General features: G+C 48.7%; 1 protein-coding gene across 2 annotated transcripts in view; it reads right to left on the minus strand.

Annotated features, from left to right (window-relative positions):
• Slit1 (slit guidance ligand 1) overlaps window positions 1-12,839 on the minus strand; it is a 143,989-nt gene that overhangs the window by 20,881 nt on the left and 110,269 nt on the right. For both annotated transcript variants that reach the window (XM_021209708.2, XM_029534854.1), the window contains exons 19-25: window positions 12,388-12,531; window positions 11,935-12,101; window positions 9,589-9,721; window positions 8,721-8,789; window positions 6,375-6,446; window positions 4,627-4,698; window positions 3,783-3,854 (exon numbers count right to left, since the gene is read on the minus strand). In XM_021209708.2, coding sequence (XP_021065367.1) covers window positions 3,783-3,854; window positions 4,627-4,698; window positions 6,375-6,446; window positions 8,721-8,789; window positions 9,589-9,721; window positions 11,935-12,101; window positions 12,388-12,531 — 729 coding nt within the window. The remainder of the gene's footprint in view (window positions 1-3,782; window positions 3,855-4,626; window positions 4,699-6,374; window positions 6,447-8,720; window positions 8,790-9,588; window positions 9,722-11,934; window positions 12,102-12,387; window positions 12,532-12,839) is intronic.

The raw sequence follows: 12,839 nt of genomic DNA on the forward strand, positions 1-12,839 counted from the left end.
TCTTCTTCTTCTTCTTCTTCTTCTTCTTCTTCTTCTTCTTCTTCTTCTCTCTCTCTCTCTCTCTCTCTCTCTCTCTCTCTCTCTCTCTCTCTCGTTGTTTATTGTTGTTTTATTTGAGACAGGGGTTCTCTGTGTAGCACCGGCTGTCCTGGAACTCACTCTGTAGACCAGGCTGGCCTCGAACTCAGAAATCCACCTGCTTCTGCCTCCTGAGTTCTAGGATTAAAGGCACATTGCACCATGCCTGGCATAACTTACTTACACATTTTAATCAAAAGTTTTAAAAAGAAATAAAATCAGAAGGCTGGGGTAGGAAGACCAGAAATTTCAGGTCAGTCTAACTATGTACTATGATCCAGTCTCAGAATATTTACTAATTAGTTAACCTTTTTACAAAGCAAAGACAACTGAGAGTTTATCGGGAAGTGGAGAATGGGTAGGACCCAGGGAGACATAGCTGGGGAGGCCAGCAGCCAGGCTCTCTTCCAGCCTGAAAGACTGTGGGTTGGGAACATTCCGGCGTCCAGCAAGATTATAAATAGCCCCGTGTTGTTGGTCATTAGTGTAACTCGGGCGCACTGAAACATTAGCTGTGTAGTCTGCTATGCCCGCTCTATTAATGGAGCCTAGCCTGAAACAGCCTCTCCTGTCTGCGGTCAGAATAATTCTCAAGCTGTAAAACCCTCTACCTGCCCAACCCACTCATGCATTTCTATGTGTGCGGTGCCATCTTCATCCCCTGCAGCCAGAGGCTGTAAAAGTGGTTCCCTGAAACAGGAGCCATTAACTCCAGAGCTGGGTCACACACTAGTCACCAAAACTACTTGCTGTGTCAGTCAGCACTGAGTGAGGCCTGCCAAGCACATGGGAAGGGCTCAAGCCTTCAGCACAAAGGAATGCCGGAAGAAAACTACCATCCACCCTAGAATAGAATCAACTGCATTTGAGTATATTCCCTTCCAGCCTGCCTGCTTCTCTCCATCTTTCCTTCCTTCCTTCCTATCTTCCCTCCTTTATCTCCTTCCTTCCTCCCTCCCTCCTGCTTACCCGCCTTCCTTCCTTCCTTCCCTCCTTCCGTCCATTGAGACGTCCCGTTAGGTAGCCTGTAACTTGCCATCTTCCCAGTGCTGGGAGCACAGGCATAAACTACTATGCATGGCCCTACCATATTTGCATCACATTAATTATTCTGCATGTCATTGAATACAGATTACAGTGCCATACGGTCATTAACTACTCACTGTTTTATCGTATGGGTGTGGCAAGAAGTAATGAATCATTTCTACTAAATTTTCACGCCTACTTCTCAATGAACATTGAGAAATACAGTTTTCTAGTCTGTAGCAGCATAAAGGGAGCAAAATGCAGGGTTGTAGCAATGAAGGGACAGTGTTGGCAAGCTGTGGCACGAGCCATGACAGAGACACATAGCCTTTTGGCATCAGACTGCAGGTTAGACACCTGAGCTGGCACATGTCTTCTGATAGATATATGGGATATGCTATAGTTCAGACCCTGGCCTCGCCTTTTCCTTTCTTCCCAACTATCATGGGGTCAAAAACTTCATCACCCACATGTTCCCAACATGATGTGCAACTTTACCACAGGCCCAGAGCAACATAGCTCACCAACTATGGACTGAATTCTCTGAGGCTGTGAGGCAAAAATGAATGTTTCTTCTTTCGAAGTTGATTGTCTCAGGTGTGTTGCTATGGTCATAGAAAGCTCAACTAACATTAGTGGATGGTTGGCTAACAGACAAATGACCTTAACTGATTTCTTACAGAATAGATCTGGCCTCGGGTTTGATAGCACTTTTTCTCCCAAAGACAGCTATAGGATCAAAGTTGGTTATGACAGCTTCAAGTTTGTTCGTTTAGGACATGTGCTGTCTAAATCTGTGGGGGACAGCCTTGAACTCACTGGCACAGGAAAAGACTTCCTGTACAGAATGCCATTCACTCAGGCACCAGGATCAACAATTAACAAATGGGACCTGAAAAGCTTCTCTAAGGCAAAGGACACCATCATCCTGACAAAGTGGCAACCCACAGAGTGGGAAAAGAATTTCCCCAGCTACACATCTGATAGAGGGCTAACATGCAAAGTATAAGAACTAAAACAAACCGACCCAATTAAAAAATGGAGTGCAGCTCTAAACAGAGAATGCTCAATAGAGGAATTGCAAATGGCTGAGAAACACTGAAAGAAACGTTAAACATCCCGAGTCAGCAGGGAAATGCAAATCAAAACGACCCTGAGATTCCATCTTACACCTGTCAGAGTGGCTGAGATCAATAAAACAACTGACAGCTAATGCTGGCGACATGGAGCAAGGCGAGCACTGCTGGTGGGAACTTAAACTTGTACAGCTGCCATGAAATCAATATGGCAGTTCCTCAAGAAGATGGGAATCAATATATCTCAAGATCCAGCTAACCCACTCTTGGGCATATGCTCAAAGCACCCCTCATCCTACCACAAGGACACTCGCTCAACTATGTCCGTGGCTGCTCTATTCATAACAGCCAGGAAATGGAAGCAACCTAGATGTCCCCCAGCAGATGAAAGGATTAGGGAATGTAGTACATTTGCAGTGACGTATTACTCAGCCATTTAAAAAGAATGAAATAAAATCATGATATTCATGGGGAAATGGGTGGAACTAGAAAAAAAAATCATTCTGAGTGAGGTAACCCAGACCCAGAAAGACAAACATGGTATGTGTTCTCTTACGTGTGGCTACTAGCTGCTCAGTCAATGAGAAACAAACTACAATCCATAGAAACACAGAGTTGGGGTAATGTGGGGATGAGGGGGGACAGACAGCTCTCCCTAGGAAATATAAATAGAATATGTAGTTATGGATAGGGGACAGGGACTGGAACAGGAGGATCAAGTTGGGATAGGGAATTAAAATGAGACTAGGAGAGAATCTGGGAGAGGCAGCTACAATTAAGGACAATTTGAGAGGTCATATGGAAGCCTAACATAGAAGAAGCTCCCTAAAATATACACATATATGAAGGCAATACCTTTTTAAAGATCACTCTCACTTTACAGATTAAAATATGGGAAAGGTGATTCTCAGAACCAGGGACATCTAAGATGATTGAGGGGACCCTGAGAGAAACTTGGGATACCAAGGTTCTCTGATCTATGTATACCCGCCCACTCATGTCCTGGGAGTGGAGCAGGCTCAGAGATAAAGAGCCAAAGCCACCCATTCACAGTCCATGTGCATGCCACAGCCAAAGAAACGCCAAGGAACACCAGGAAGGTGCCTTTTCTGCACACACCCAATCTCTAAGGTGAGGAAAACCCTCCTCAGCCCCTGGCTTATCCATTTCTTCATATATATATATATATATATATATATATATATATATATATATATAACATAAAAATAAACACTTGGTAATTTTTAACACATTCGGTGTGCAAGTCAGAAATGCTAACTGTATTCTTATGGGTAAAATGAGGAAACACTGCCCCCCCGTGTTATGGGATCATTATGGGGAGAGGGGAGGTCACACTAGCAGGTGACAGCACAAGCAACCAATAAATGCTTGCCACCATCTGTTAATGTCCTGTACTCCTTCATAGTCCCCGTGAACTACTGGGTGTGTAAGGGGTCAAGAAGGGGTCTGGGGAAAGCTCCCAGACTCAGTATCAAGATAAAGGCATCATGTTCTGGTGGGTTTGAGGAGCTGGACCTCCTTCAGGCTCCAGGTGCTACTTAAATTCAACAAGGCTCAGAGAATTGGGCTGGCATTACTTACAGGTGAGACAGAGACGTCACGTCTGCAAAGATGCCCTCTTGGAGGGTGGAGACATCATTGCCATGCAAAGACCTGAGGAGAGAAGATGCTACTGGAGGCAGCTCCAGGGATGGAATGGGATGCCCAAAAGAGGACCATCCTAGCCCTTGCTGAACGGACATATGAGTGTCTGCTAGTAGGGAGACAATCTCCAGCCCGCAGACATTAGAAAGGGAAAAGGAGTCCAGCTAGGCCGTGCTATGCCCTTGTACTTTGGGAAGACTGATTTTGCCATTTAAATAGTCCCAGTACTGAGTTTATATCATAAATAAGAAATGTAGGCACACAGGTCCTCTTTCTTAGCCTGGAGACAGAGGCAGGATAGGCTGTTTGCAAGAAGATTAACATAGCCAGCTATAAATTAGGACTGGAGGAATGTCATCTTGATTCTGATGGGTTCAGGAGTCATCATAACAGACACAACAGAGTGTTTTGGTCAAAACTTCACTGTGAGAACCCATAGAAAAGTTCACAGCTCTCTGGAAACAAACACTGTAAATCTGAACAGAAGTCTCTTATGCAAACAAAAGACTCCTTTATCTCAGGCATTCCTCCCCTATCATAAACAGTTACACAAATTCAACTTGTGGTGATGGTCACCTCTTGGCTCATTTCCCACACATAGCATGCCTTTTATAAAGGATCTGAACGAAGAGTATTCTCAGCTCCCATCATTGGATATAACTGTCCCTGCTGGGGCTTCAGACCTGGGACTATTTCTGCTCAACCAGGGGGGTGGGTAGGTAGGTCTTGGGTCATGGGTCATGGGTAGGTCTCCTAGAAGAATGAGTTGGGAGAGACTTACAGCAGGCGCAGCGAACGAAGTCCTTGGAAGGCCAGAGGAGGGATGCACTGGAGGGCATTGTAGCTGAGGATCCTGCAGAGAGGAGGGAATAAGCTAAGGCAGGGATGAAGGACTATTCCTAACCCATCCTATGGGTGAGCAAGCTGAGGCTTTGAGGGTTATGCTATTAAGTTAGTTAACAGTATTTGTATTAGGGTTGTGTTTCTAGAGTCCACATGCTAACCCATGAAAGATTCTACATAAATGAACCCACCAAGGGCAGACAGGCAGACTGGTGAGGGAGCTGATTCTGTGATAGATATACGGACCGGAGAGCATGTCTTTGGCATCAAGGGAAGGAACCAGCAATACGTGGAAGGATCTCAGAGTAATTGTGCCAACTCACCAAACAAAGTGAATCTCTGACCAGGTTCAGAGGTTCAGGTTGTGGTGAGGGCTTCCTGGTGCTGTGGTTATCAAAACGTTGGCCAAAATCTGTACTCTTTTTGAGACAGGGTCTTGCTATCTAGTTCTAGCTAGCCTTGAACTTGCAGCAATCTCCCTGCCTTGGTGCTGGGGTTATGCGTCATCATTCCCAGCTATCAATGTCTATGCTTTAATATTGGATGTTTGTTGCATATTAATTATACCTACATAGAATTATTTTTTAAAAATCCAAGTGAAGGGAACTGCCCACAACAGAGGAAAGACCACTGCATTCCTCATGGCTGCTAGATCGCTTAGTCGAGTTTTTCAAGCTCAGCACTATTTTCAGCTCCAGGCTGTGGGGCTTTTCCAGGTGCTGGGGGAGGGCTGTGGTCTCCCCGATCTCTGGCTACTCCATGGTGATGAGGAAGGGCTGTGGTCCTCCCAACCTCTGGCCACTCTGCGCTAGCAGCATCCTCCCTCCACAGTATAACAACTACATGTCTTCTGATGTTGCCAAATGCCCCTGGAGGAACTTGGGACCTGGGACCCGAAGCACCACATAGGTTCACGGAAGCCCACTCACAGTTAAATCTTTCCAGAGAAGAGTGGGCAAGTCACCAGATTGTCATGAAGATGAGGGTGGGCATGAGCTGACCCATAGATGCAAGCGGGAGACCCAGTTTGGTCCTTCCTGGTCTCTGCTCATACTCTGGTCTTACAAGCTGGCTAAGCTGGGCCCTTTCCTTACTGGCCCTCAGGTTTCAGGTTTGATCTAAGTCTCACCTGGGAAAGTCCTCAGGTCCTAGCACAAGATGTGTGACTCAAGGGTTAGCTCATTTGTTAGCTCATTTGGAAGAGACTTTTAGGTTTGGCTTGTTTTCCTTACTCTGTCCTTGTGATCAGCTCCTGTGGTGACAGCTGGGGTTCTAGCCATGTTCATGCCTATGTATGGATCCCTGGAAGCCTGCACCACACCTTCCTTACCCACTCTACCATTGATGGTTGTGAGGGCTGTGTTCAGCTCGGACTGTTTTGAGATCAGACCCTCTGAAAATGCCATGCTGGTGTGCTGAGACACCCCGTGCTGGCTATTATAATACGCCAAGCCATTGGCCACAGGCATTAGCCAGCATTGCTTATATTTGCCGTAAGTATGTTGTATTTTTGTTTTTACGTTTGATAATGGCCAAATGCTGGGTGTCATGTAGTCTGTAGGCTCTCAGGCCCCTCTCTGGTGGGAAGGGGCATCTGCACCTGATCCCAGTGATGCCAGCACAGCCATATTCCTGAGCCCACCTGCCCACCCACCCGCCCGCCTGGCCCCGCTGGCAGGCACTCACAGCGTGGTCAGCTGGCTCATGTTGGTGAAGGAAGAATTGCTCAAGGAACTGATCCTGTTGTTGCTCAAGTCCCTGGAAAGGAGCAAGAGCATCAGTAAAGAAAGAGGGCCTTGCCCCTGGGTGCCGTCTGGAGCCTCTCCTCTCCCTCCCCACTGTAGATACAGTGGTTCCTGACCCTTTCTGTAATAGAAGTGCCCTCTGAGGGCACCAACCAACGTCCACCAACCAGAATCAGCAGCCCCTTCTCTGTGGCTCGAACACTAGCCACCAAACCTATGAGACAGTGTGACACACCTTTAATCCCAGCACTTGAGAGGCAGAGGCAGGTGGATTTCTGAGTTCGAGGCCAGCCTGGTCTACAAAGTGAGTTCCAGGACAGCCAGGGCTATAAAGAGAAACCCTGTCGTCTCGAAAAACCAGAGAGAGAGAGAGAGAGAGAGAGAGAGAGAGAGAGAGAGAGAGATCCCATTTTACATATAACAAGCTGGAGTCTTCAGAGTGATTAACTCACAAATGGCCATGCTAGGTACGGAGGCCATTCTCATACACCCTTCCACCTCCCCTGACTCTGTCTGTGTCCTCCTCCCCTGGGCCCCATCTTCTAATCCCTGGTGGGCACAAGCCTCAGGACCACATAAAAGTTCCCAGCTTTGCACTCCTTCAGTGCTCTCTGGTTATCCTCAGTGATGCCCCTGGCTGCCCTCACTGTCCTGAGCTGCTGGTGCCATCCCTAGGACCCCAGCCTGTTCCTTCCCAGGGCACTGTTCTACCTGGTGCCTTAGCTCAGCAGCGCTCGGCCGGGTGCTTCCTCAGCCCAGCAGCCTGAGGCTGAGGCTGTTGCTGCCTCCTACCCCTGGTGCTGTGGCCTGGTCCTGGATCGCTTTCCCCGTCTGCTATCTCTCCCTAAGTTCCTGCCTGTATCAAGCCAGCATCCACATGTGGTCTCTCCTCTCTTCAGTTTCCAGCCTCTGCTCACCGCACTATCCTTCCATCTAAGGCCTCATCGTCAGCTGCCTGTGTTGGACCCCACTGCACCCTGAGCCTTTTCTATACCCTCCCTAGACCACCTAAGGGAGATCCATGACCTAGGGGCCCCCTGATCTTCCCACTACACCCCCTGCATGCAGCTCTTGGCTCTGAAAAAATATTAACAGTGTGCCTTTCCTTCAGTACCCGGGAAGCCTTCCTGTTACAGAATCCCAACTCTCCATCCCATTTCTAGAGGCCCCTTCCTTCCTAGTGATGGGAATGTGGAGTCTTTCATGCTGGCAGGGCAGCCTAACAGGAGCAGCTAGTTTGACGTTCCTGCTCTGTCCTTCTGTCCTTCCTTCTTCATGTAGATCTGGGCTACTGGCAAAGGCTAGACCACAAGAAAGGCTGGCAAGCTTGGAGAATGAAGTCTCTTTCTTGACACCAGCCACTGAAGTGTTCCGAGCATACTGGTCATCGAGCAAAGACAGACGGATTGGAACATCACAGTGCTGTAATCCTCACAGTGCTGTGCAAAGTGGCCAGGCCTCTCAATGAATGCTGCCAGCCAGTGGCAACACAGCTTTCATAGCAAAGCATTTTCGAAGGAAAGAAGCCGCGTGCCAATTTCTACCCTTGCTCCTTGTCTAAGAACAAACCTGCCAACAACAGGTCTCGGTTGACACTGAGAGCAAATTCATTAAAAGCAGTTCTCAGGCTAACATTGACCCACCCGCGCTGCACTTGGCCAGAGCTCTGCGCCAAGCCACACACTATGACGGCATGTCCTCTGGACTTCTTTGATAGACTCTAGCTAATATGCAGACAAAAAAAAAAAAAAACGATTGAAGGAGGTACTAATTACACTGGGAAGCTAAGAGGAGTTGACCATTATCCAGGGGCTTTATTTCCAGTATTCCCGCAGGGCAGAAAAGTGGTAATAACAAAGCAGATTTTTCTCTAAGAAAAAATAGTATGTGGACTGAAAGCTGCTTTGCACTATATCTGGTATGGGGACAGAGGTTGAACTGAGAAGCTCCACATCATCCTCTATTCATCTCTGGATCCTTGCAGGGACCGCTCAGAGCAACAATAATTACCAGCCTACAGCGAGGTTTGGGTAGATGGTGTGGGCAGAGCAGCCCGTCCGACCCATGGGGGTCAGAAAAGATGCAATTCTGAGATTGACCACCAGATGGCAAAACAGCTCTTGGGTACAGGAGTTCCCTGAAGAGTGGGGCAAGAGGCAGGATTCATTAACAGCATCTGCCCACAAACGGGAGACTCCTGGGAAGGTGGAGCTACAGTGGTTAGGTGCCAGTGGTCCTCCTAGCCTCTGAGGCAGGCCTGGGATCCGCAAGACCCCTGGATACTCACACGAGCTGCAGATACTTGAAGGTAGACAGCTGTCCTGGAACCAGTGTGAACTGGTTCCCATCCAAATAGCTGAGGAGAGAACACAGAAGGAGAGAGTGTCTGTCACACGCGTTGACGCCCGCGGGCACCCAGGAGCTCAGCCGCCGTGAGCTGTGAACCTGTGCAGCGCAAGGCTGGGTGTTGGTGCAGGGGAAGTGAGGGCCAGGCCACCTCACACCCAGCTGGTACGAGGGTGAAAAGATAAGGCACTGCTTTTCCCGAGAGGCCACTAGGCAGCGGCAGCTATGCGCCCAGTGCTTCTGGAGTAGAAGTCTCACTAGAGAGGTGGATATTCAGGATTTGTTGTAGAGACCACAGCTGATCAGGTGACGGAGGTTGTGTCTATCGACATCACCAATGTCTTCCCGGCAAACATTGTGAGGTGGGGGAAAGCAATGTTGTACTTTATTTAAAAAGCAGAGTCTTTACCACAACTTTGTCATAAGGTGATTATAGAGAAAAGGCCAAGGCAGTGGTTCTCAACCTGTGGGTCGCGACCCCATTTCAGGGTCAAAACGGGGGTTGTGTATCAGACAGATATCCTGCATATCAGATATTTACATTACGATACACAACAGTAGCAACAGTTATGAAGTAGCAACGGAAATAATTTTATGGTTGGGGGTCACCACGACACGAGGAACTGTATTAAAGGGTCACAGCATTAGGAAGGCTGAGAACCACTGGACAAGAGAAAGGTTGTCGTCTTTCCAGAGCTTTCCACGCTAACTCTCCTTCTGGTCAGTCAACGCCCACTCGTCAGTGTCTCCTCCCACTGCCAGGTCCCACTGACTCATGGGCCAACAGATTGTAAGCCTGGGCTACTTACAGTTCTGTGACATTCTTGGGAATGCCCTTGGGCAGAGCCTGGAGGTGCTTGTTGCTGCAGCGGACCACGGTGTCCAGGCAGGCGCACTCCTGGGGGCACTGTGGGCGGGGCAGGCAGCCCACCTCCTCCTGGCCTAGGGAGGAAGTCAGGGACTTGGTTTCCTTCGGAAAACCTCTGGGACCCTCAGGGCAGCATCTCTTCCCTGACACAGCCTTGGCCACCGGCACAGCCTCCTTGCTACGATGGACCCCTTTTAAAGATGGTGGAGCTAAATAAATCCAGCTAACTACGCAAAGCTCCCTGCCCTTGAAGGCAGCATAGGGATGGGCTGCAGGCCGACGGCCTCTGGATGCTCTTCTCCTGGCCATTGCCTCAGCAGCAAAAGCTCAAAGAAACACCCACACCTTCTCCTCCCTAGGAAGCTGTTCTAAAGGGAGCATCACACTTGATCAGAAGGAGTTATCTATGTCGGGGTTCCTGGTAGCGTGGTGCAAGATCATGACTGGGGTGGATTGTTAAATACCAAGCTATGGGGCTGGCTCAGTGGTGCCCTCTAGACCAGGAGGGTTCGTGATGTGTCCTCACATGCAAGCACACAGTAGGAATCTGGGAAACTGTACTGCAGAAACACAGAGGCCGTCCCGTGCTGGGAATCTGGGATGCAGAGGCGTGCAGGGGTGATTTTTCTATCTTCTGGATTGTTCTTTCTTGTTCTTAAGGAATAGTGGTATATGGTCTTTGAAAGAAAAGGAGACTAGCACATGTGTGCGTGTGTGTGTGTCTGTGTGTGTGTGTGTGTCTCTGTGTGTGTGTGTGTGTGTGTGTGTGTGTGTATTCGTTTGGTGTGGGGGGCACTCATATAGAAGCCAGAGAATGACCTTGGGTGTCATTCTGGAACTTTCCAAGGTTAGGCTTGCCAGACAGCGAGCCCCAGGGTCCTCCCATCTCTGCCTCCCGGTGCTGGTATTGTAAGCACACACCACCATGGCTTGTTTTTCTAAGACATGGATTCTGGGGATGAAAGTCAGGACTTCGTGTTTGCAAGGCAAGTTCTTTACCAACGGATCCACATTCCAGCCTCAAAGAGACTGCTGTAAGTAAAACAATGCTCTCAAAAGCCAGGCAATGGCGAGAGAATATGACCAAGATGCAGTATTTTAATTCTTAAAAATAGGAACTAACAACAATAAATATTAAACCACAAAATGTGTGTGTGAACACAGTATGATGAAGATAAAAACCATCTGGTGGTTTCTGTCCATCTATCCATCCTTCTTTCCTCCCATCCTTTCTTCCTTCCATTAATCCATCCATCCATCTATCTATCCATCCATCCTTCCTTTTGGGGGGAGGGGGTCAAGATCCTACTATTGAGCTCTGGCTGGCCTTGAACTCTCAATTCTCCTGTCTCAGCCTACATGGTCCCATGTGGGTTTTTTTTTGTTTGTTTGTTTTTTTAAATTTTTAAAGTAGGACATAACAATGTTCTTAGAAAAGTATATAGATCTTCTTTAGAAAAACGCCTTAGCTGTCCTTCTTGGTGTGACCGTTGGGACTCTCTGGTCTCCCTCCTCTCCACATGGCCTGGCTAGGTGATTTCAGAGCAGGGGTGTGCTCTGGAACAGCAGGAGGAACACGGGCATGCAGACTAGAGACAGGAACACGGCATCCAGCAGCCGAGGGATTTGAGAGCTAACATCAGCCTGAGAAAGGCTCCCGTGGCCGCGGACATGCTGAGACACTTCAGAGCAGGGACACCTGAGGGACACACTTGCTATGCTATCCCAGGGAAAGTCTGCTTCCAACAGGAACCTCGGGGGGGGGGGTGACCCTTGCAAGAACTGAAGGAGAGGCTACACCTGCTAGAAGGGCGAGACAGGAGCAGGCACAGAGAGGGACAAGGGGCTCAGAGGAACAGGATACTAGAACACAGAATGGTCAGGTCACCCACAAGCGGGGAATGGAACTCAGGGGACTCCTACTGTGTCTGAAAGACATGGGGACCCTCTGAAGCCAGGCACTGGTCTCTGGGTTAAACATAATTCCATAAGGAAAAAATACTGAGGAGTTATGATATTTTTCTCTGTGTGATGAAATAAGAGGTCATATTTATTGTCTTTCTCTATCCATGTTTTCCATATGTATTTATATGTATGCGTGTATGTGTATTTACATGCATATGTATATACATATATGCACATATGCAAATGCACATATACCACTACACATCCGTCAGGAACAAGCGAGAGTGTCTCCTATTTCCTCCCCAGGGTTCCCTAGGGTGCTGCCTGCCCAGCCCCTCAGGCAAGCCCTACCCTATCCCTGCTGCACAGCCCACAAGTTTACCTTCCTCACACCTGAAGTCAGGGAAGGCCACATCTTGCAGAGGAATCTGCCGCAGGAAGTCTGGGTTCTGACAGCGAGGGTTCCCTGTCACAATCTTCCTCTTCCGAAGCCAGTCGCCCAGCCATGACAGATGGCAGTTGCAGTTGAACGGGTTGGCCAGGAGGTTTCTGGAAGGGGCAGGGTGTGTGGTCATGAAGGCACTTTCTATTCTCAGTGAGCCTGGCAGGGTCCTCTTCTGACCACACAGCCCCAGACAGCTAATAATAAAATAAGTGACCAACTTCTAGGACCAGAGAAGGAACCAGCGGCAGAAAGAACCAGAAGGATCCATGATTCCCCTGAAGATGCTCTTCAAAAGTAAGACCCAAAAAGTCCCTCCTGCCGCTGGGGTAGTAGGCAGGGTTCCCCCAACCTGAGCCACCAGCCCACCTGTCCTCCGAGGCTGAGACTTACAGTGTGGACAGGGCCTGGAGGGTGTCAAAGGCTCCAGGGGAGATGGTGGTGATGTGGTTGTCATAGAGAGACAGGAGCCGCACGTTGCGCAGCCCGGTGAAGCTGTCGTTATGGATACAGCTGATACGGTTGTTCCTCAGCATCCTGCAGAGGAGGGGTGACGAGAGAAGAGGCAGAACCCCTCAATGATCCACTGAAGCCTCCCTCAAGAGTTTAACTTTAAAACCATCCATGGCTTCCAAACAGCTCTGAGAAGGTGTCCCCAGCCGCAGGTTACTTTCTCAGACTGACACCTGCTGGGATCCCTGTTGTCAAGGGACAGCCAAACCTAGTGCTGCTCAGACATCTTTCTCATCTCTATCTGGAGCAATGCCTTGGCCACATTACTCATCCTCCAAGACCCCTTTAATTCCCGCCCCCAACCAAAAAAAAAAAAAAAAAAAAAAAAAAAA

This window comes from Mus pahari, chromosome 1, assembly GCF_900095145.1.
Source record: "Mus pahari chromosome 1, PAHARI_EIJ_v1.1, whole genome shotgun sequence".
NCBI lineage: Eukaryota > Metazoa > Chordata > Mammalia > Rodentia > Muridae > Mus > Mus pahari.